The following is a 23,223-nucleotide window of genomic DNA, read 5'->3' as shown; positions in this document are numbered from 1 at the left end:
GATGGTAACTTCCTTTCTGGCAAGATAAATATAGACTTAAAAATAGAACACAGCAATGTATTTAGTTTCACCTTCAAGAAAATACTGAATGGATTTCAAGAAGATTTTGAACAATGTCAAAGTACAACTAAGTCCTGTTTCTCCCTTCTCAGTTCCCACCGCAGGCCAAAGAAATGAGAGCTCTCCATCCTGCTCTGTGCTGGTGGGATCATCTTTGCATTAGTTCTTCTGTCCATTTTGTTCTATCAATCTGTCATCCTACCTTTCCTTGCTTTTTCATTCTTTTTATTTTTTTCAATATTTTGTAATTTATTTATGTACTTTTTAATGTTATATACTGTATATCATTTATGTAATATTTTACAACTTTTTTGGATTATTTTATCTATCCATCCATCTTCTACAGGTGGCCAGTCCATCACAGGGCTAACACACAATGACATATACATTCACACGCACACTCTCGCTCACACTAACGGGCAATTTAGACTCTCTTGTTCACTTGACCTGCAGGTTTTTGGACTGTGGGGGAAACTGGAGCACCCAGAGGAAACCCACACGAACTCGGGCAGAACATGTAAACTCCACACAGAACATTTGTACAAATTTTCTCCTCATAGAATGTAAATTGGAAACAAGAAACGAATCACTATTAAGAACAAATGTTTTGTTTTGTGAGAAAGTCAATGGACATGGTAGATTCTTTGAGTGACCTCTTTGATCCACCAGCTAAAATGTAGCCTCCTCTTATAATGCTAAGTTTAATTTTACTTTAAAATATAAATAATTTGTAACTGACCCAATCTAGTATCTGGTTTATAGCAAGAATTTGACAAATTATGTATTCACAAATTAAATATGGCATCTATTGTACCTAATATGGTTTTTTGCAACAAGCTTACCTCTGTAATACAGCCTCTTACATTAATCAAATAGGAAGAATAAAAAAATACACTGGCGGCAAAAGGTTCGAATAATGGACAGATTTTGTCTTATGGAAAGGAATTGGTACTTTTATTCACCAAAGTGGCATTAAATTGATCACAATGTATGGTCAGGACATTGATAACATGAACGATTATTATTGCAATTTGGAAGTTATTTCAGAACTTCTTAAACTACTTCAAAGAGTTCTCATCAAAAAATCCTCCACGTGCAGCAATGACATCTTTGCAGATCCTCTAGCTGTCAGTTTGTCCTGATGCTCAGGTGACATTTCACTCCACACTTTGTGTAGCACTTGCCATAGATGTGTCTTGTCGGGCACTTCTCACACACCTTACAGTCTAGCTGATCCCACAAAAGCTCAATTGTGTTAAGATCCATAACACTCTTTTCCAATTATCTGTTGTCCAATGTCTGCGTTTCTTTGCCCAATCTAACTTTTTCTTTTTGTTTTTCTATTTCAAAAGTGGCTTTTTCTTTGCAATTCTTCCCATGAGGCCTGCACCCCTGAGTCTTCTCTTTACTGTACATGAAACTGGTGTTGAGCGGGCAGGGCCGGCCCAAGCCTTTATGGGGCCCTAAGCAGAATTTGATTTGGGGGCCCCTCGGTGCCGCCAATATGATTGAATATGGTCAATGCTTGATTATTCGCACACTATAAATCTAACAAACCCCTTATAAATTGTATTAGTTGTAGCTGTGTTACTTACAACATTCCAATGTCTGCCTGGCATGATTTTACCCTTCTACGGTTTTAAATGCAACAGTAGCACACCTATATTTACCCAATCCTGTTGATCCTCTGTTACCAGTTTTGTGTACTTCATAGAGAACAATTTGCAGCAGAAGCTGTAGACAGTATCATTTCTTTTTGAATAAGCGAGCAGCTCCACTTAAATTTTTTCCCCATTAATTAACTTTCTGTAGGTGTAGTGGAAGCTTCGGCCATCAGGTTTTTCAGGGAATGTGAAGTTTTCCTTTACAGGCAGTGGCCCTCTGCTTACCAGATTAGTCCTTTCTGAGTCAGACAGGATAGATGACCACATCAGTGGATGTACATGATGGGAAGTGCTCCTCGCCTGCAGAGGATGGAGCTGATGAAAGATGAAAATAATAATAAAAGCTAGCCATGTTAGATGTCATATTAGAAGGTAATGCAACTGTCTGTCAAAAACAAAGGCATGGTTTATCCATATAATATAATGATCTGGGATTGTTGAAAAATCATCATCAGCTGTAGCACTGGAACTTGGGGCAGGTGGCGTTGGTTGTGCCCCACGTCCAAAATATTTCAACAGTGCTCCTAGGGAAGTTTCATAAGAGTACATATTTTCTCAACACAAATTATTATACACAGCAGCAAGCCATCTGTACTCCTAAAACAACAACTCTTAATCTATAACTAGCTAACTGAGGCATAATGATATTGGAATATAATAGCAAAGACCCCAAAATGGTAGACTAATGTAAATAATTTTAAGTTGTTATCAGTACAAAGTTTATGGAACAGAAGCTTATTTTTATTACAAAATATATACCCAGGAAAGTTATTTTTACACAGAAGACAAAAACTTTAATCTAAAACTTGCTAAGTAATATGTTGTACTAATAATATATTAAGATGTCAAGACTATTTACGGATGATTAATCAAACTTTCCTAAAAAAGAAGATATGCTACATAGGCTATGTTAACTAACTAGCCAGCTAATGTTAGCTCATAACTTAGCCTAGCTACTTAACATACCTTTATCGTACTGTTTTTTCTCTTCCTCTGTTTTCTTCTTTTTCCTTTTCTCTGCACCAGAGGATATGTCCTTTTTTGTGACATTGCTGTTTTGCTGTCTGAATGTGCTTGCATCCTGCAGCCCGTTAACATAATATTGCATTTAATATTGCATTTTTGTATAATTACCATTGTCCATTGACAGTATAATCACAAAAAAATAAAAAAAAAATGTGCTCTTGGGGGCCCCCTGGTGGCCACCGGGGCCCTAAGCAGCCGCTTAATTCGCTTATGCCTTGGGCCGGCTCTGTGAGCGGGTAGAATTCAATGAAGCTGTCAGCTGAGGACATGTGAGGCGTCTATTTCTCAAACTAGAGACTCTGATGTACTTATCCTCTTGTTTAGATGTACATCTGGCCTTCTGCATCTCTTTCTGTCCTTGTTAGATCCAGTTGTCTGTAATGATAATGACAGCCCAGGTGACGAGCCTTACCACTCTCTCTTTCCCACAGACAGACAGATGACCACGGCCCCATCCCCACATTGTCCTTTGTCTTTGAAGACTATAGTGTACACCTTTGTATGAAATATTCAGTTATTTGGCCATTTCAAGCACTGTATAGCCTTCATTTCTCAAAACAATGATTGTTTCTAGAGAAACTATCTCTAGAATTTTTGGTATAATATTGATTTTAAGACATGCCAGTCTATTGCATACTGTGGCAACTCAAAAACAAACACAAATACATTGTTAAGCTTCATTTAATGAATCAAATGTGTTTTATATAATGGCAAATTATTTTCTAGTACAAATTAGCAATTTAGCATGATTACTCAAGGATAAGGTGTTGGAGTGGTGGCTGCTGGAAATGGGGCCTGTGTATATTTGATCAAAAATTACTTCTTTCAAATAGTGATGGTGCTGTTTTTTACATCATTAATGTCCTGACTATACTTTGTGATCAGTTGAATGCCACTTTGATGAATTAAAGTACACATTTCCTTCCGAAACAGCAAAATCTGTAACTTTTTCCAAACTTTTGGCCGCCAGTGTATGTCTTTTGTAAAATATTATAAATCTGTATTTGGTGTTGGATAGATGATTTATTTTATATCATTTTTTGTGTGTGTTTTCTTCATTATACTCTAACAGTTACTGTCACAGCATGTTACAGTATGTTTTATGGTTATGTTTAATTAACATTACTAAAGGACTCCTAAAATACTGGCTTTGTCATGATACCCCAGTGCTGATGGAAAGCTAAAGAAGTCCAAATCTCCAATAGTCTTTGGAGTGTATTAAACCTAATACATCACTTTTTGGTTATTTTAAGCTCAATTGTAATGTCGTCCATAAGTAATACAGCACTTTGGTAGAAGGGATGTTAGAAGAGCCTGGAAATGTGGACGTAATGTATTAAAATGTTTGTATTAAAAACAAATTGCTTTCAAAAATATATTCGTCAGAATACAGGCATCAGTTTGAACGTCCATTTTCAGAGTGTTCTTACGCTCTCTACCCGCAGGGTCTGGTATTGCTGAAGCTGATATGTCAAGTGCGCTGTTTGTCCTGTGGGGGCGATAACGCGCCCTCAGATGGATTTCCCAACTGCTATTAAACTGCACGAAGAAGCGAGAGCGGAGCGGAGCGGCAGTGAACATGGCGGATAACAGGGAGAAAGGTTTACAAGACTACAGAAAGAAATTACTCGAGCACAAAGAGATTGATGGGCGCCTCAAAGAGTGTACGTATGATATCTGTCTCTTCCTCTTCAGTCATGGCAGGTTGTTATTCGCCAGTTTGGCATTTTCTCCGGCTGTAGTTTCTTTTGAGCTGTCTGCGCAGTAAGTCGCTTTGTCATGCAGTACCGAGATCTGTTAGCTGCTAATGATAACAGCTCAAATTCTTTGAGCTTAACCCTTCTAAGTCAATAAAAAAAGAAAAGTTACACAGAGGTCCTTCGAGGACTAAAATGACTGCGTCAAAGTACTGCCATAAAAATATTATATTAATATTATTTTCCACTTTCCCTGACAAAGATTTTTATCCAACATCAGTCCTTATCATAACTATCAAATATTAATTCATTTTCAGGATTTTAAACCTTGAAATGCCAGTTGTTTGTATAATGCCACTATTGTATTTTATGAAAAACAAAAAATTTATTATTTTCCAAAAATAAATTATTAAAATAATATGTGCACCGATGTATTGGACACCGTACTTATTATCTGTAGGGATGCACCCTCTAGCACCCCTTCGCAGCCCCTTGGGGTCCCTGATCCCCAATTGGAAAGCCCCTGCTCTATAATACAGCAAACAGAAAATAGGAAAAAAGCATGTATTTGCTCCATAGGCTAAACATGAGAAAAATTGCGCAATCTGGTGGAAATATTAAATAGGGATGCACTGATTTGATACCGGTATCGGCTCCGATACTGAAGCTTTTAGACAGATTGGGTATCGGTGTGACGAGCCGATCCAGATCCGATACTGTGTGTTAGTCATGTTTGCTACTGTCAAGCTCAAAAAATGACATAAAAGGACCATAAAAACACACAGTAGATCATATGACTCGTACATTTTATTCAAAGCCATGCGTTAGCTCTTAATAAGTAAATGTATAACATGCATGCGCAGCTCTAGTGCGTCAGTGAATGGTGCTGCTCAGTTTACACACACACACACGTGTATATATTATTTTTGAGGCTGTTGTGAAGAAGGCTCACTAGCGCCTCGTCTTCCTGAGACTGCTGAGGAAGTTTGGAATGAACCACCACATCCTCATATGGTTCTACACCAGCACTGTAGTGACCATCCTGACTGGCTGCCTCACCGCCTGGTAAGGCAATATCACCGACCACAACCGCAAAGCCCTGCAAAGGGTGAGCTTCCCTCCCTCCAGGACATATATAGCAGGCGGTGTGTTAAAAAAGCTCGGAGGATCATCAGAGACTCCAGCCATCCGAGTCATGGGCTGCTCTCACTGCTACCATCAGGCAGGTGGTATCACAGCATCAGGTCCCACACCAGCTGACTACATGACAGCTTCTACCCCCAAGCAATCAGACTTTTGAACACTTGATCGCTCATGATAAATATACACGGGAACTGCACTTTATTAATCTATTATCTCACACTGGACTGTCATAATTATATTCTCCACAATACAACTAATGTGTGTATATATATTATTTTTATATACTCTATTTTGTATTTTTATTGTATGTGTATTCTATATTGTGTGTATTGTTTACTGTACATTGTATATTAATATTGTGTTGTGTAAATCTGATGTTTATTGTAATTGGTATATGTCTCATCACTGTCATGACTGCTATGTTGCTCAGAACTGCACACAAGACTTTCCTACTGTTGTATATGGTCTTGTGACAATAAAGAGATTTGATTTGATTTTAGCCTTCACGCGGTGTGCAATAATTGAGCGCTACTCACGAACACCATCTCAGATGTAGATGCTCAATAGTTCGGTTAATTATAATATGCATTTAGAACAGCACTAGAGGTGCATTTTACCAGAATTTGAAATAGAAGCGAATTAAACTACTGTGACCTTGCCCACAAACAGACACATACAGGACTTCCTGGAGAGTTCAGAATGTCAAAATAAAAGCGTGAGGGTTTAAAAGTTAAAGGCGAACGATTGAGATCTATTACTATTATAATATATTATTATTTGTTAACAAATGATAATAATATTCAAGTTGAATGGATTAAAAAAAATAAAATAACCGTGAATGAAAAATTAGCTGATATCTTTCAACTAAATTAAGGCAAGGCAAGTTTATTTATATAGCACATTTCATACACAGTGTTAATTCAAAGTGCTTTACACTTTTTGTTTAAATTAACAAAAAAGAGATCCTTTTAAGTCCAGATACAAGTTGCGAAAAACAAAACTGTTTCTTTTCTACTGAAGACTTGAAGACTGGTATTACTGTTAATTTTGCTGCTACATTATCCAGTATACTAGTTAATAATAAAGTGTTTCTTAATAACCTATACATTTATATTGAAATAATGTGTAGTTAGAGGTTTGTGTTTCTTTACATATTAAAGAGCACACCCAATTAGTAACACACAATAATGCAAAAAACATCAACACTGGTATCGGATCGTATCGGCCGATACTGATTTCCGATATCGGAATCTGATCAAATTTGAACATTTAAATTTTGAAGCCAGGGCTCTGAAATGAAAGTATAATATCATAGAATTCATGATTTTATGCTTTAATGGCACTGGGATCAAATATTGCTGTTTCAATGGGGACATTTTTGTCCTTAAGGTCCTAAGTTTAACTACTATAGATGTATTACAGGAACTGTAAAATTCACACCTTTGGTTAGATTTATGCAATTGGCATTAACACAGCCAAAATGATAGAAAAACTAAAAAGACAAAAATGTCCCAAGGGTAAAGGTTAATAAATTAAATCTGGAGGCATGCTTTCAAGTGTTCAAAACATATATTTAGTAACATATAGATATAAAAGAATAGCCATTATTCTCCACTAACTCTCTGATGGATTAGCATCTCTTGATTCATGAAGCAGCTGAAACCTGTTAATGAACACTTCATATCCATTTATGATGACCTGGAATATTCTGTTGCAGTGAGAGAACAGCTGAAGGAGCTCACCAAACAGTATGAGAAGTCTGAGAATGATCTGAAAGCTTTACAGAGTGTGGGACAGGTAAGATCTAACCTAAATAGGCTAGGTTTTATTTTTCACACAACAATTGTGACATGTCTGCATATCTTATGGTCTTTGTAGATTGTTGGTGAGGTGCTGAAACAACTGACAGAAGAGAAGTGTAAGTACATCTGGCTGAAGTTTATTCTGATTCGGTGTGTTTTGTAACACATTTCCTATAGCTCTGTGCTTAAATTTCTCCCAATATTGCAGTTATTGTCAAAGCAACCAATGGCCCACGATATGTTGTTGGATGTCGTAGACAGGTGAGTTAATACTTAATGAAATAGTTCACCCCAAAATTTTAATCTGTCATTATTTACTCACCCTCATGCCATCCCAGATGCGTTTGACTTTCTTCTATGAAACACAAAACAAGATGTTTGGCAGAATGAGTCACCAGTCACCATTCATTGTATAGAAAACGTCTTTTGTATTCCATGGAAGAAAGTCAGTCATATGGGTTTGGAACAACATGAGGGTTGATTAAATGATGGCAGAATTTTCATTATGGTTGAATTATGCCTTTTTATATTTTTAATAAGAAATGAATGTGTGGTTGTAAATTGGTTTCTCTAACATCATAACATATATTTTGCTTCAGCTGGATAAAACCCAGCTTAAACCAGGCACCAGAGTGGCTCTGGACATGACAACTCTGACTATCATGAGGTAAGGGTCACCTCTCTTCAAGAATATATCTATTAAATGCCAGTCATGACCAGAGCTCTTAAAATGAGAATGCGAAGTTGTATCTGTGTAATTGGCCTTCTCTTGTCATCCAAAGTCATCATTCACTCACCCTTATGTTGTTCCAAACCTGTATGTCTCTAGTTGTCCTGTGGAACACTGAAGGAGATGTTAGGTGAAATATTAGCTTCAGTCACCATTCACTTTCACTGTATCGAAATAAGATGGAATGAATGTGAATAGTGACTGAGTCTAACATTGTGCCAAACATTAAATGTTTTGTTTCACGGAACAATGTCTTGTAAGTTGGGAACAACATAATTTTCGTATTGGGTGAACTATCCCAATAAGACTGTAGTTTAAATGTGAAAGAGGAGGGTTATTCATTAATAACTGTTTTCTTGTTCACTGTTTTTCAAGATATTTGCCTCGTGAAGTTGACCCTCTCGTGTACAACATGTCCCATGAAGATCCTGGCAGTGTTTCTTACTCTGAAATCGGTGGATTGTCAGAGCAGATCCGTGAACTGAGAGAGGTTGGTTTGCAATGTCTGACATACTCAAATAGCATATCGCTAGCTAGGGTTCTATCTACAAACTTTTTCACGCATAGATAATTGGAAAATTTTCCCTATACATCAGGATTTTGTTTGTAATAAAAAAATAAAAATTCAGAAATAAAGAGGCCTGCTCATTGCACAGTAGTTTTTGTCTTTCAAACATATTTCTCAAAACAGCTTTGGTAAAGTGTGATTGGCAGTGAAAATGAACCCTTTAAGCTTGGGCCTGCAAGAACAAAATAATCATCAAAATATTAACAACTACAGTCTTGACCAACACAAACTAGGTATTGTTTGAAATCGTATAAGCTCGACTTTCTAATGCATGCAGACATTATGACAAAACCGAACAAGGGTTTTGAAATTTGCAGACAAATCAAAAGTGTTCTGTTTTGGTAATTTATGAAAAACAAAATGCACTGTACACATTATAGCAATCAGTAAAAACATCCAAATTATCGAATAGCCATGCATCAAATGTTTTTGGAAAGCTCTCAAACAGTAGAATTCAAGCAGCCTATTTGTTTTATTCACAGATAAAAATATAGTGAGTAATAGTGAAGTATATGTCTTTGTTAATTGTGCCAGTGTTGCTTAAAATTTCACATACCATTATTAAGAGGCGATTCTTTCAAACAAGACCACAGACAAGGTAATCGGATGGATCATTAGATAATGCACATTAAGCAAAAAGTTACAGATGGCACAAAGTAAATGACAGACTCAATAATGCAAACTCATGTGTGAAGTCTCATTACTAAAATCATGTCTGAATGCTATGCATACCTATAGTCATTGTTGTGTTTGCATGTGTAATTAGTTTTTTCTGTACAGTTATTATTTATTGTTTGGAGAGGCTTTTGGACACATGTAGATTTTTTTGGACACTTAAGATAAATGACACATGATAAATTAAGTTATGCTATAACTTTTGATTGCTTTTTCTTATTGACACAATTTTTCTCAGATACAGTTGACATGAATGGGGGGTAGCCACCTTATTTACACCCAGAGATAAACCCTAATAAAATTTGTTTAAATTGTAATTTTTTCAGCAGTTTCTTAGGCTGAGAATTTATCATAATCTATATAATTAATTGTAGTTTAACATTAATTCAGTTTTCTTTACAATGATACCAAACACTTGACCCTCCTTGTTTTTTAGTTGTTTTTTTTGTCGAGTTATAAGCCTTTAATTTTGAGTATGCCACTGAAACAGGAAATCTTTAAAAACATTTTCAGAGGTTAAAGGGGGTCGCTCACCGGACGCGTTTGGCAAACGACATGGTGCTTTCAAAAATTCTTTTTTCCAAAAAATATTTTCTACAAAAGTACGCGCACACTGCCAATGCTCAGCATCAAAATTATGCAGTGCCACAGAGAACAACTAATGTTTTCCATTAAATTAGACCCAAATCATTATCAAAAGATGAAGATTATTTACTCTAGCCATCACTGGATCTTTCATAGAGCCTATACGATGTATTTTTAATTACAAGTATGTAGTTTTGTGGTTTGACAGCTTGAAAGAATGACCTATTCAAGGCTACATGCAGTTAAATTGCATAATATACGTCGCCATTTCGAATCATTCCGTTTGCACAGTTACACCAGTTTCATACACTAACCTGCGAACTCGTCAACGTTACTTTGTTCATTCTTGAAGTACAAAACCTTTGAAACTTTGGACTGCAATCTGCTGCACCGCATCAGCTCGTCCTACAGTGCATCCGGAAATTATTCACTACGCTTTACTTTTTCCACATTTTGTCATGTTACAGCCTTGTTCCAAAATGTATTAAATGTAATTATTTTCCTCAAAATTCTACAAACAATACCCCATAATGACAACGTGAAATAAGTTTGTTTGAAATCTTTGCAAATTTATTCAAAATAAAAAACTGAAAAATCAAAACTCGTAAAAAATTAGTTTTAATTACTTCAACCTAAGTGTATGTAAACTTCTGACTTAAACTGTACATCTACTTCTCGTGCAATTATCTAATCAGCCAATCGTGTGATAGCAGTGTAATGTATAAAATATCTGATCTCAGTGATTTCGACCATGGCATGATATTTGGTGCCAGACGGGCTTGTTTGAGTATTTCTGTAACTGCTGATCTCCTGGGATTTTCATGCGCAACAGTCTCTCAATCGTGCCATTTAAATCACTGAGATCAAAAATGTTTCCCCATTCTGATGTTTGACGTGAACATTAACTGAAACGCCTGACCCATATCTGCATGATTTTGTACATTTCATTGCTTCCACACGATTGGCTGATTAGATAATCGCATGAAGATGATGTACATGTGTACCTAATAAAGTGAGTGTAGATGAGTATTATAAGTGTGAAGGGATGCAGACTCTTGTCATTCACAGTGTCACAGAGATGGGTATTCAATTCACACTCGAGTGGCATTTTAGTAGAGTTCAGACTCAACTTAAAATCACTTCAGACTTGACTTGACACACAGGACTCGTGAATATTTCATAAATGACTTGAGATCAGCCGTTACAGAAATACTCAAACCAGCCCATCTGGCACCTACAATCATGCCATTTATCAAAATCATTAAGATCACATTTTCCCCCATTGTGATGGTTGATGTGAACATTAGCTGAAGCTCCTGACCCGTATCTGCATGATTTTATGCACTGCTGCCACACGATTGGCTTATTAGATAATTGCATGGATGATTGTTGGTGCCAGACTGGCTGGTTTGAATATTTTTGTTACTGCTGATCTCCTTGGATTTTCACGCAGGACAGTCTCTAGAATTTACTCCGAATGGAGCCAAAAACAAAAAACATCCATTGAGCGGCAGTTCTGTGGATGGAAATACCTTGTTGATGAGAGGGATCAATAGAGAATGGTCAGACTGTTTTGAACTGACAAAGTCTACGGTAACTCAGATAACCACTCTGTAAAATTTTTTGGTGAGAAGAATAGCATCTCAGAATGATGACACAAGGCATCCGCTTTTGAAAGCAAGAAAACAAAGTTCATCAGAGCATTATTCTCTGCGCGCTCTAAACCGAAAGTCATTTTTTTTTTTCATTTAATGAAAGAGCCACAAAGGCTTCAATTTCTGTTTTCATGTCCATTATGTGCCAATTTCCTCAGAGGTGACTATTCTGTTCACTTAAACACATGGGATGGAAACACTTCTTTGGTGACATTGTTTTTGCAATATTCTGATGTTTCACATAAATTAAATTCGTAACTTGGATGGAACCATGACTATTGTCAGATTTGTGGAGATATTTTATTGAACACTCTTTTGTAGGTAATTGAGCTGCCCCTGACCAATCCTGAACTTTTCCAGAGGGTGGGCATAATCCCTCCTAAAGGCTGCCTCCTCTACGGACCCCCTGGTTAGTCACCCTATAATGGTTTGGTAGGATATTAATTAAAATAATGTTCAATTAGTTCCAGAAGTGTGCGTGAATGCATATGCATTTTCACTCAAAGTAAACTTCTATTTGATCTAATAGGCACTGGAAAGACCCTTCTTGCCAGAGCAGTGGCAAGTCAGCTGGACTGCAATTACCTTAAGGTTTGTTTGTTTACCTTCTGTAAAACAAGCACATTGTCAATAAGTAAATGAGACCATATTATAGACATACAACAGCTGAAATGAGATGTTGCTATATCATACTCCAAAAAGTTCATATTATTGACTAAAGCGTGTTGTTTACTAGGTTGTGTCCAGTTCCATTGTTGATAAGTACATTGGTGAAAGTGCCAGACTCATCCGAGAGATGTTCAACTATGCCAGAGACCACCAGCCGTGCATTATCTTCATGGATGAGATTGATGCCATTGGTAATCATATTCGCCACATTATATTCCAAGCTGCTCTTATAAGAGGCAATGGGAATTGTTTGGTTGTTCTTGTTGGGTGAACATTGAATGATTTGTCTTTGAAGGTGGACGTCGGTTTTCTGAAGGAACATCTGCAGATAGAGAGATCCAGAGGACACTGATGGAGGTACTTGCTCGGTTACTCGCCTCCCTGTGAATAATGCCAGATTTTGTTATTGTGGTATTGTATTTTTCAAATATTTTCAGCAGGTGCCTATGGAAATAGATTAGTTTAGTGCTTGTATATTTGCATAGAGGTAGATGTAGTGATTAGAACATCCTCTACTAATAATTATAACTAATTTAGAAAAGCATACAGCAGATTTCATGGCCAAGTTACTCCTCACTGTACACCTAAGAGAAAAAGGAAAATCTCTGGTATTACTTCAGGAGTTAGCAAGGCCGTAATGTGACATGTTCTCTCATGTACTGTTTTGAAATGGTTTTCCTGCTTCAATGCAAGAAATTACAATAATACAAGGACCTATAAATGAGCAAAAGACTTCTGTGTTTACTATTTTCTCTGTGCTCATCAGCTGCTGAATCAGATGGATGGATTCGACACTCTGCATCGTGTCAAGATGATCATGGCCACCAACCGGCCAGACACCTTAGACCCTGCACTCCTGCGTCCCGGCCGTCTGGACAGAAAGATCCGTAAGTTGTTTTTTCTGTCCTCCCTCTTCATTCTTTCAATCACTGTTGGACATAACAGTGCTCGCATGTGACAATGCGTGCAAGTTGAATGTATTTTTCTTTTTTGATGCACAGACATTGAGTTGCCCAATGAACAGGCTCGACTAGACATTCTGAAGATCCACTCCGGGCCCATCACCAAACATGGTGATATAGGTATGTCTGCATTAAAACAGGAAGATGCTACTTTGTCTCTTTTGAATGTGAATTGTTTTCTGGCATGTTTCCTTTTCTTCTCTAATCACATTTCACTCTGGCTCCTCAGATTATGAAGCCATCGTCAAGCTCTCAGATGGTTTCAATGGAGCTGATTTGAGGAATGTGTGCACTGAAGCTGGTAAGGCGTCTCCAATACTGGAATACTAGTGATATCAGTTTAGCAGTTTGTATGCTGTTCACAGTAAGCAATTTTTATTAATGTTCTATATTGCACAAGGGCTGTCAATAGAGCTGAGAATCTAAATTTGAATTTTCTACTGAAATGGTACCAAAATATGAGTTATATTCAAATTTTAAAGACATTAGTTCAGGTAGTGTGAAAAATCTACAAGACATCTGACAACCAAATCTCCTACATCCACAAGAGGCCACACCCAATCAAAAACCAACCAATCGGCACCTTGTTGTAGTGATTGTTTAGAACATAAGACCATATCTGGCTGTTAGGGTGAAAAGGTGCATAAAACAAAGTAAAAAAATTAACCATTTCATATTCTCAAAAATTAAGTAAAAAAAAGAGAAAAGAAACGCTTCAGTAGACTATTTTAACTTTGTGTTGCACAGTAGCCTAAACTGGTGCCACAGTACTACCACAGACTCAAGCTTCATAATACTGGTGGTACCACAGTGTTTTTTTTTTTATTAAATACAGTCGAATGTACATGCCAAATGCTAATGCGGCAAGACGCTGGTAACATAGCAAGGCATTGTCAAGACACAACCGCCAAAGACCACCTTAGGGGCTGTTTACTCCGAATGTGTCTGTCTTTTTCTATACAAGCACTCGCTAGACGGACATATTTGACTGTTGCATCTTGTCTTGCTGTATTATTTTTAAAAGTCTCATGCAGAAACTATGCATTTTGCTATTTGTTAGATGCTGTGTCTATTCAAAAGTAACATTTAGCCTTTAAAATGCATCTCGAGACACCATTGTTCTGTTTATTTAATTGCACTGCATCTGTTTTAGCCCAAGAATATAAGTCATCAGTGCTTGGCACATCCAAAATTCTAAGGCTCATTTTAGCATTTGAATGTGCATTTCTATCTTAAAGGATTAGTTGACCCAAAAATATAAATTCTCAAAGAAAGTCACTTATAGAATGGCATCAGAGTGAGTAAATGATGAGAGAATTTTCATTTTTGAGTGACCTGTTCCTTATATCTCCTTAAATGTAATTTGACAGCTTTATATTGGAGTGGTGGTGGTGGCTTAGTTGGCTAAAGCACAGAACTATGAAAAAGGTTTCCACTTAGATCCCCACAGCCACCACCATTGTGTCCTTGAACAAGGCACTTAACTCCAGGTTGCTCCTAGGGGATTGTCCCTGTAATAAGTGCACCCCTTTGTGTTTGTGTTTTTATCAATTTGGATAAAAGTGTCTGCCAAATGCATAAATGTAAGTGTAAATATATCACATTCTCAAAATGGAGCAATGCAGTGAGACATTTTACACAATTGGATAAATGCTCAAATAAAAAAGCTCAAATATAACGGTTATTACTTGCAAAATAACGTGACTCTACCCACTGATTAAGACGTGTAATATGGTGGGCTCGTGACAGAAATGTTTATTGTATAATTTGTACAGTTTTAAACACTATGCAAAATATAATTCAGTAAGCTAGTGTCTTATTCCAAACTAATTGCGTACTAAGGAGTTTAGCCAGTGTATGACGTTGTTTTCCATTTTATCTGACAGGTATGTTTGCCATCCGGACCGATCACGAGTATGTGACTCAGGAGGATTTCATGAAGGCTGTGAGGAAGGTGGCAGATTCTAAAAAGTTGGAGTCCAAGCTGGATTACAAACCTATATAAAACATTTCTGTGCAAAGTTTAAATGTGAGGTGGTTTCACTAAACTGTATTTTGCCAGTGGAGACCATAACTTTTTAAAGTTGCTGAAATAGTTGTTAACATTAGAAAGTATTATTGTTATATTTCTAATGTTATATTACCATCAAGTGACTTGTTTGAAATATTCATGCATTGTGTAGACCCAGTTTGGTTAAAACGTTTACCTGTTGGCCTCTTAAATGGAATGACTCTTTACAATTCTGAAAAATAAAAAGGTGTGCCTGGCCTGCTTCTTACCACACCATTAAAGTCAATGATAAAAGATGATTCTTTTCTTATTTCCATAGTATTTCCCTTAAAATCCTTTTAAGTAGGCTATACCTTGAGTGAAAAAAAAGTCCACAATGAACCCATTTTGAAACATGTATTTGTTAGTTTAACCAATATAATGAAAAAATAAAAATAAATATTCTATTTTATAAACGTATTCAAATCTTAAACACATTTCTCAAGCACTCTCCATTTCAAAAACCTAAAATTAGTTGTATAATGCTAAAATAACAAGTTTCATACCTACAGTTGAAGTCGGAAGTTTACATAGGTTGACGTCCTTAAAACAAATTTTGTAACCACAAAATTAGCATTTAGGATCAGAAGTTTACATACACTCAGTTATTGTGCCTTTAAGCATCTTGGAAAATTACAAAAAAGTATGTTAAGCCTTTAGACAATTAGCTTCTGATGGGAGTACTGAATTGGAGGAGTAGCTGTGGATGTATTTTAAGGCATATCTTCAAACTTAGTGCTTCATCATGGGAAAGAAAATCAGCCAAGATCTCAAATGTTTTTTTTGGACCTCCACAAGTCTGGTTCATCCTTGGGAGCAATTTCCAAATGCCTGAAGGTACTACGTCCATCTGTACAAACAATGGTACGTAAGTATAAACACAGTGGGACCACACAGCCATCATACCGCTCAGGAAGGAGATGCATTCTGTCTCCTTCAGTCTGCACCCCTTGTTGCATTAAATGCTAATTAGTGGTGCAAAAAATGTAAATCAAACCCAGAACTACAATAAAGGAACTTGTGAAGATGCTGGAGGAAACAGGTAGACAAGTATCTATATCCACAGTAAAACAAGTCCTATATAGACATAACCTGAAAGGTTGTTCAGCAAGGAAGAAGCTACTGCTACAAAACCGCCATAAAAACTCAGTCTGCAAGCTCACACGGGGACAAAGAACTTACTTTTTGGAGAAAAATCCTCTGGACTGATAAAACAAAAATTGAACTGTTTGGCCGTAATTGAACATTGTTATGTTTGGAGGAAAAAGGGTGAGGCTTGCAAGAAAAACACCATCCCAACCGGGAAATCATGGGAGTAGCAGCATCATGTATTGGGGGTGCTTTGCTGCAGGACAAAATTTGTAGGCAGAACTGAAAAAGCATGTGCGAGCAAGGAGGCCTACAAACCTGACTCGGTTACACCAGTTCTGTCCAAAATGTTTGACCCAAGGTAAACTATTTAAAGGCAACGCTATTAAATATTAACAAAATGTATGTAAACTACTGACCCAATGAAAATGTTTTTGACTAAGGTGTATGGAAACTTCTGACTTCAACTGTAGGTAAAGGTCAGATGCCTGCATCCATTAACCTAATAGAAGCTACAAGGTTTCCTTTTATGTTCAGTCCAGCAAGGAATTGCTTGCATTTGGTTCAGAGACCGATTTAATCCTCCATTAAGTCCTTTTCTTCATCATGTGATGTCCAGTTACACAGAGAAAAAGATTCAAAGACATAAGCACGGCAGATCGGACAGTGCTGAAAGCAGTGCACACATCCATCGCATACGCATGCATGTCGGCATGGCAACAGCACTCTATTTATTGGTGCGTTTTGACACACCACACAGTCCCTGCCTTGGGTGTCTGGCCACTCCCCTTCTGATTCAGACTCCTCCTCTTTTTCATCTAGACCTTCAAGTTGCGATACCACCCCTTGTGTGCTGGTAGAAGGCTCGGTGGGTCCAGACATACTGCTGGTGTCAGCTGACATGAAAAGAGGCTGTGAGAAAAGAACAGAGCTCCTTAGTACACAAACCCTCTCTAGAAATGACACTTAATTAAAGGTTCATAATTCAACACTGACCCTAATTACACTTCAGGTGATGGAAGTGATGTGTGATCAAAATGAGATGACTGCCTCTGATCTCAGAACAGTTTAAAATAACAAAAATGTTGGGGATTCACTTTCATACCTTCAAATCATACATGCTCCCATGTGCTGTGAGAAGATACTGGAACAAGATTCTCCCCGAAAGTCTATATTTATCATCAGGGACATGGAGCACAGTCACACTAGTCACCTAAAAAAATGATAAAAGCTTGAAACCTCACCATTACCTGTGTAATGAACTTCATCCCTTACAAATAAGTCAAAGGTGATGAACAAAGTCTCTGCTGCTTACAATATTGTAGTTGTCCCTTGTTTCCGGATTGGCCAGTGTCAACACAGCCACCAGGGGATACCGATCCCGAGGCAGCAACCCAAAATCGCTCACCCCGAGATCTGGTGGCATCTGGGTGAAGCATTCCTCCCTTTCCTCTTTCTGTATACTGATATTTCGTTAAGGAGAAAGCATTCTGTTATTTGTAGTTATATACACACAATTTTAACTGCAATTGGTGTGTTATAAGCACGAATTGTTTAAACAATTTAAACAAGTATTTCTCTAAAGGATAGGAACAAAAATGTGGGTTTCTGAGGCACTAACAATGGAAGTGAATGGAGCCAATCTGTAAATGTTAAAATACTCACTGTTTCAATAGTATAGACTTAATATGTAAACAACACGTGTTAACATGATTTCAGTGTGATAAAATCACTTAACCTTTTCTGTGTAAAGTTATAGCCAATTTTACGACTTTGTTGCCATGACGATGTAATGCCAACAAACCCTAAAATTACAGTAAAAATTACAAGTTCATATAATAAGTTTAAACAAATGTAAGTGCTTTTACAAAAGATGCACATTTCTGCCTTTTAAATATAAAACATTGGTCCCATTCACTTCCATTGTAAGTGCCTTACTACACTAAAACATATTGAAGGTGAAGAAAATTTAGCAGATAGGTGAAGTATTTTCTACATTGAAAATATTAAGTAAATTCTACAGTTGTACTCAATTCAAACATGTAAAAATGAATGCTCTAGCTTTTAATTAAATATGATTGTTTGTAATCTTTACAACTTGTCATCGTGTATTTATTCTAAAGTAGAAAACCTTTTCATATTTATTGGCTAATTTGAGTACATTTCACAGGTAAATGAAATAAGTAAATTTTAATAAATTTTTTGAAGCTGGTGTTCCCAGCATGAATTTGCTTGAATATTTAATGAGCTTCATTGGTTACACTGTTTGCAAGATTATTTACACCATTTTTATTTTTCATTTAGTTAAATTTATGAACTTCTTGTTTAATGAAGTCTATAGTTAATTTTTTACTCAAAATTACCGTTCATAATAAAAAATAAAATAAATATCTGTTGATTGTTACTGTCATCGTGTTTTGTGCAGCGTGTTCAGCTTTATGTGCACAGCTCTGAAACTTGTTTCTTTCACCATTAAAGTAAGGTGATGTTGTCTAAAAGACTACAAAGCATACATTAAGTTTCTTTGTGGAAAGCTTCCGTGTGACGTGGTACATGACTAAGTACATTAAAAACGCATTGAAATGCCAGTATACATTTAAAAGTATGGCTAAATTAAAATGTACAAAATAGTATTGCAAAGTAAACTTTTCTTGAGAGTTTCTAATCAGTGCCACCTAGAACTATGTACTTTACTTAAAAATAGGGTCTGTTAATTTTAGTAGAAACATTTTTTCAAAAAATTTCAGTGTAACCTTGATTTGAAAAAAATAAATAAATAATTGAACAGGAAAAGGAGGGGTGACTAAATAATTTTTGTTGTAATCAATATTATGCCACAAATGCTGTCAATTGAGCTTAACTTGTATTGAACTTGGAATATTCCTTTAAAGGAGAAACATTTTTTCCTCATTAAAAAAGTTTAACTCAAGACATGAATTGTAATTTTGCAATATATGTAGGAAATCACATTCAAATTAAGACTCCAGTCATATCAGTAACCTTATAAAAGCTGTTTTATTCTACATGGAGAGGGTCCACACATGGGGGCGGCCATGTTGGAATCACATGATCAGCCAAATCCTACTCGCATAATGTCTGTTTATTTGACACTAGGTGTCAGTGTAAGTCCAAGATGACACAATGACAAAAGTTACTGAGTGCACCTTTAAGAGGCAATATTTGCCTGCTGGATTTAATTTATACATTAATGGGGATTTTTTTTTTTTTTTTTATATATATATATTTGTGTTATCCTTTTATGTAAAATCCTTACATTTGACATAAATTCTACATATAAATAGATTAAAAATGTATTATTGCTTACCAATTAAATTCAATAAACATAAACTCAATGCAAAACAATTTTCAATTCAACTCAACACAGTGTTATACAATAATATCTCAAATCTGACCTAAATAGAGAAATTCATTATGGGGCATTTTTGTCCTGAGTCCACTTAATGTCTGACCCTTCCAGTTAAGCATACTTAAAAATAATTTTGATTCTCCAATTAATCATTAATATTACTGATTTGTCCAATTCTTTACAAAGAACAGATTCAAGAGAACATTTCGCTCACAGACATCACTGGTTAGTACGGTTTTACTCTATACGATGATTTCACAGGACCAATATCTAGATGATCATATATATATATATATAATGGGGATTATAAGTAAATGTATATTGTTTTGAGGATTTTTAGATATTTTAAAATATTTGTATTTTTATTATTATATTCAACATTCTCAGATGACAATTTTTTCTGCAGTAAAACTGCTAAAGAAAATTTGTTGTTTTAAAGGAGTTATATATATATATATATATATATATATATATATTGAAAAACAAGCCAAAACAAAATCAAATCAAAAAAGGATTTTGTTGCAGTGTATAATGGGGCGAAGACTTCCTCTCTCACCTTTCATCAATCCATCTTTAACTCACAAAAAAACTCTTATTAATAAAGCTGCGTATTGCCAATTTTCTTCACAATAAGAAATGCAGTGACATATATTATGATTCAATAAGTTGTGAGCCATCACGTTATAATATAGCTGAATTATGCGTGCACTCGAGGGACAAGCATCCCCGCGACAGAGTGTGCATCAGGCGGATACAGTTTCAATCTCTCCCTCTTAGATAGGGGCATTTGCGCAACTCATTGAAGAGGAGCTGACCGCACAGAAAAATGCCAGTTTCGGAGTTTGTAGTTATTTACATGATCTGCTTCTGTATTATTTGAACTTTAATAAAGCTATAACGCATTAAAACTGCATTTAAGATTTAACACTAGAGTGTTTCCTTTAAACAGCTCCGGCTCTGCTTATTCCACAACGAGAGCGCTTCTGTATTTACTTATTTAGTAATTTTGCATTATAATTCCCTCATCTTTGCAATCTACATCACCTGAAGCTGTTTGCATCTGGACTGTGAGCTGTGTAATTCTTCCTCTCCTCAGTCAGGTGTAAACTGCAGTGCTGCTCTCACTCGTCATCATTAGAGTTTATTGTGATCACATGTTACGTTGAATTAGATAAAACAACTATTAGACAATGAAAATTTTTGTAGACAATTTTTTAATGCTGACGTTGTCGATGATGCCGACTAATCGTTTCAGCCCTACACAACGTTAAAACCAGCCCATCTGACACAAACCATCATCCATGCTATTATCTAATCAGCCAATTGTGTGGAAGGAGTGCAGTGCATAAAATCATTCAGATACAGGTCAAGAGCTTCAGTTAATGTTCACATCAACCATCAGAATGGGGAAAAAATGTGATCTCAGTGATTTTGACCATGGCATGTTTGTTGGTGCGAGATGGGCTGGTTTGAGTATTTCTGTAACTGCTGATCTCCTGGGATTTTCACACACAACAGTCTCCAGAATTTACTCAGAATGGAGGCAAAAACAAACAAAAATATATCCAGTGTTCAACAAAGAATAGTCAGACTGATTCAAACTGAAAGTCTACAGTAACTCAGATAACCGCTCTGTACAATTGTGATGAGAAGAATAGAGGGACCTACACAATATTAGGCAGGCGGTTTTAATGTTGTGGCTGATCGGTGTGTATATATACAAGTGATAGGTCGATATATCGGCCATGGCGATTAATTGGCCAGTATTTTATGGTTATTGGCATCGGCTGATTACCGTGTTCATTTGGTCGATTAACAGAAGTGTTAACATTCCCTAGTGTCAGTTTACAAATGTACCAATAGATTTTTCAATGGAAAGTCACTATCTGTTTTCAAGGTTTTCCTTTTTAAGTTTATGCAAAGTTGAGTAAGAATATTGCCTAAAATAAGTGTTTGTTTCACTTTAGAAATTTTGTGTACATCTGATTTGCTGTTATTTAATTGTATTATGTTTATTGGCATTTATATTACCCATCGGCTATCTTTAGATATCGGCATTTGCCATTGAAAACCCCATATCGGTCCACCACTAATACATATACATATATATATATTGTGTATATTTATTTGTATTTTTTCCCATTTTTTATTTGATCCCCTTTTATCCCAATTTGGAATGCCCAGTTCCCACAACTTAGTAAGTCCTTGTGGTGGTGCGGTTACTCACCTCAATACAGGTGGCAAGCCTCAGTTGCCTCTGCTTTTGAGACCGTCAATCCACACATCTTATCAGGTGGCTCATTGTGCATGACACCGTGGAGACTCTGCATGTGGAGACTCATGCTACTCTCCGCGATCCATGCACAACTTACCACGCGCCCCACCGAGAGCGAGAAACCCTAATCGTGACCACAAGAATGTTACCCCATGTAACTCTAACTTCCCTAGCAACCAGGACAATTTGGTTACTTAAAGAGACCTGGCTGGAGTCACTCAGCATGCCCTGGATTCAAACTCGCGACTCCAGGGGTGGTAGTCAGCGTTAATATTTGCTAAGATGCCTATGCCTCCTATAAAACAAATTTTTTGAATTCCCTAACATTTCCAGGTTTTCCATGACTGTGAGAAGGATACTTGAAGCTTTGGCAGTGGTGGTAGCTGAAATCCAGAGCATCTTTAAACAGCTCTGGGGTGCCAAGTCTGGGCCCTCGCTGGTGACTCTGAAGTGCTTTCTGGAGAGCCTGAACACCACAACCCCAGAAACAGCTGAGGACGCCGTCTTCAAGGCAATACGGCCGCAAGCTCAGACCCTCTGACATGATTAGAGAAGACACATCCACTTACTGATCAAATCTCATTCATTTTAGAATGATCCAACATTATTATTCTCACCAATGACTGTACCAGCCGTAGAGCCCATCTCCAAAGCGAAGGGATTGATCACCTGCACCATCTTCCTCTCAGGGACAAGAGTGACAGAATCAGTCTCATCCGAGCTACGTAAAATGACTGGAACATCGAATCCAAACCTTGACAGAAGAAACCAAAGACACGAGGGTGTAGAAATTAACTTCTGCTTTTAAAGAGGGAACTAACTAAAGATTCATAAGACAAATATCAACTCTCATTGGTGTCTCACACGTGGCCCATCACTTTATACAGTCCACACAGAGTGCAAAACTACCTCAAATTGTACTAAAACAGTCATTTATCCTAATACATATGAACTTACCAGCCCAGCACCACAGCTACAGTGATGATGAAACATACTGATATGACAGTAATGTAAAAGAGAGGAGAATACTCATACAACATCACTAAAAACTCCGCAGCCATGCTCAAACTGTTAGATTTATACAATGCGCACGAATTCCGGCACATATGATAAAATAAATAATTTACAAATAAAAAGGGCGGCTGTCCTGCAGTCTTGCGTCCCTCCGTCACTCCGCAGCACTCAAAAACATAAACTTCCGGTTGT

The 23,223-nt window shown here is 36.7% G+C and overlaps 2 protein-coding genes across 2 annotated transcripts; one reads left to right on the top strand and one right to left on the bottom strand.

The window, feature by feature from the left end:
- The first annotated feature begins 4,248 nt into the window (after nt 1-4,248).
- Nucleotides 4,249-15,558, top strand: psmc6 (proteasome 26S subunit, ATPase 6). The gene is made up of 14 exons (XM_052095327.1): nt 4,249-4,414; nt 7,308-7,387; nt 7,469-7,508; nt 7,601-7,653; nt 7,992-8,059; nt 8,498-8,612; nt 11,927-12,014; nt 12,135-12,196; nt 12,342-12,465; nt 12,570-12,631; nt 13,041-13,161; nt 13,276-13,356; nt 13,466-13,537; nt 15,123-15,558. The coding sequence occupies exons 1-14, from the start codon at nt 4,330-4,332 to the stop codon at nt 15,239-15,241; spliced, it is 1,170 nt and encodes a 389-aa protein (XP_051951287.1). The 5' UTR covers nt 4,249-4,329; the 3' UTR covers nt 15,242-15,558.
- A 76-nt stretch (nt 15,559-15,634) lies between these two features.
- cgrrf1 (cell growth regulator with ring finger domain 1) lies at nt 15,635-23,214 on the bottom strand. The gene is made up of 6 exons (XM_052095329.1): nt 22,975-23,214; nt 22,635-22,771; nt 22,377-22,554; nt 17,691-17,838; nt 17,481-17,588; nt 15,635-17,287 (listed from the first exon to the last, which is right to left on the bottom strand). The coding sequence occupies exons 1-6, from the start codon at nt 23,121-23,123 to the stop codon at nt 16,952-16,954; spliced, it is 1,056 nt and encodes a 351-aa protein (XP_051951289.1). The 5' UTR covers nt 23,124-23,214; the 3' UTR covers nt 15,635-16,951.
- Nucleotides 23,215-23,223: the final 9 nt, after the last annotated feature.

Source organism: Xyrauchen texanus, chromosome 28, assembly GCF_025860055.1.
Source record: "Xyrauchen texanus isolate HMW12.3.18 chromosome 28, RBS_HiC_50CHRs, whole genome shotgun sequence".
NCBI lineage: Eukaryota > Metazoa > Chordata > Actinopteri > Cypriniformes > Catostomidae > Xyrauchen > Xyrauchen texanus.
The sequence above is the reverse complement of the archived record's forward strand: the minus strand, read 5'-3'. Positions and strand labels throughout refer to the sequence as shown.

Bases quoted from the DNA above. Each gene is read 5' to 3' on its own strand.
- psmc6 (XM_052095327.1), top strand. From the start codon at position 4,330: ATGGCGGATAACAGGGAGAAAGGTTTACAAGACTACAGAAAGAAATTA. The intron at 8,613-11,926 runs GTTGGTTTGCAA...ACTCTTTTGTAG, and splicing joins AGATCCGTGAACTGAGAGAG to GTAATTGAGCTGCCCCTGAC. The intron at 13,162-13,275 runs GTAAGTTGTTTT...TTTGATGCACAG, and splicing joins CCGTCTGGACAGAAAGATCC to ACATTGAGTTGCCCAATGAA.
- cgrrf1 (XM_052095329.1), bottom strand. From the start codon at position 23,123: ATGTGCCGGAATTCGTGCGCATTGTATAAATCTAACAGTTTGAGCATG. The intron at 17,589-17,690 runs GTAAGCAGCAGA...TCATTTTTTTAG, and splicing joins CAAGGGACAACTACAATATT to GTGACTAGTGTGACTGTGCT. The intron at 17,288-17,480 runs GTATGAAAGTGA...CTTTTCTCACAG, and splicing joins GGAGCATGTATGATTTGAAG to CCTCTTTTCATGTCAGCTGA.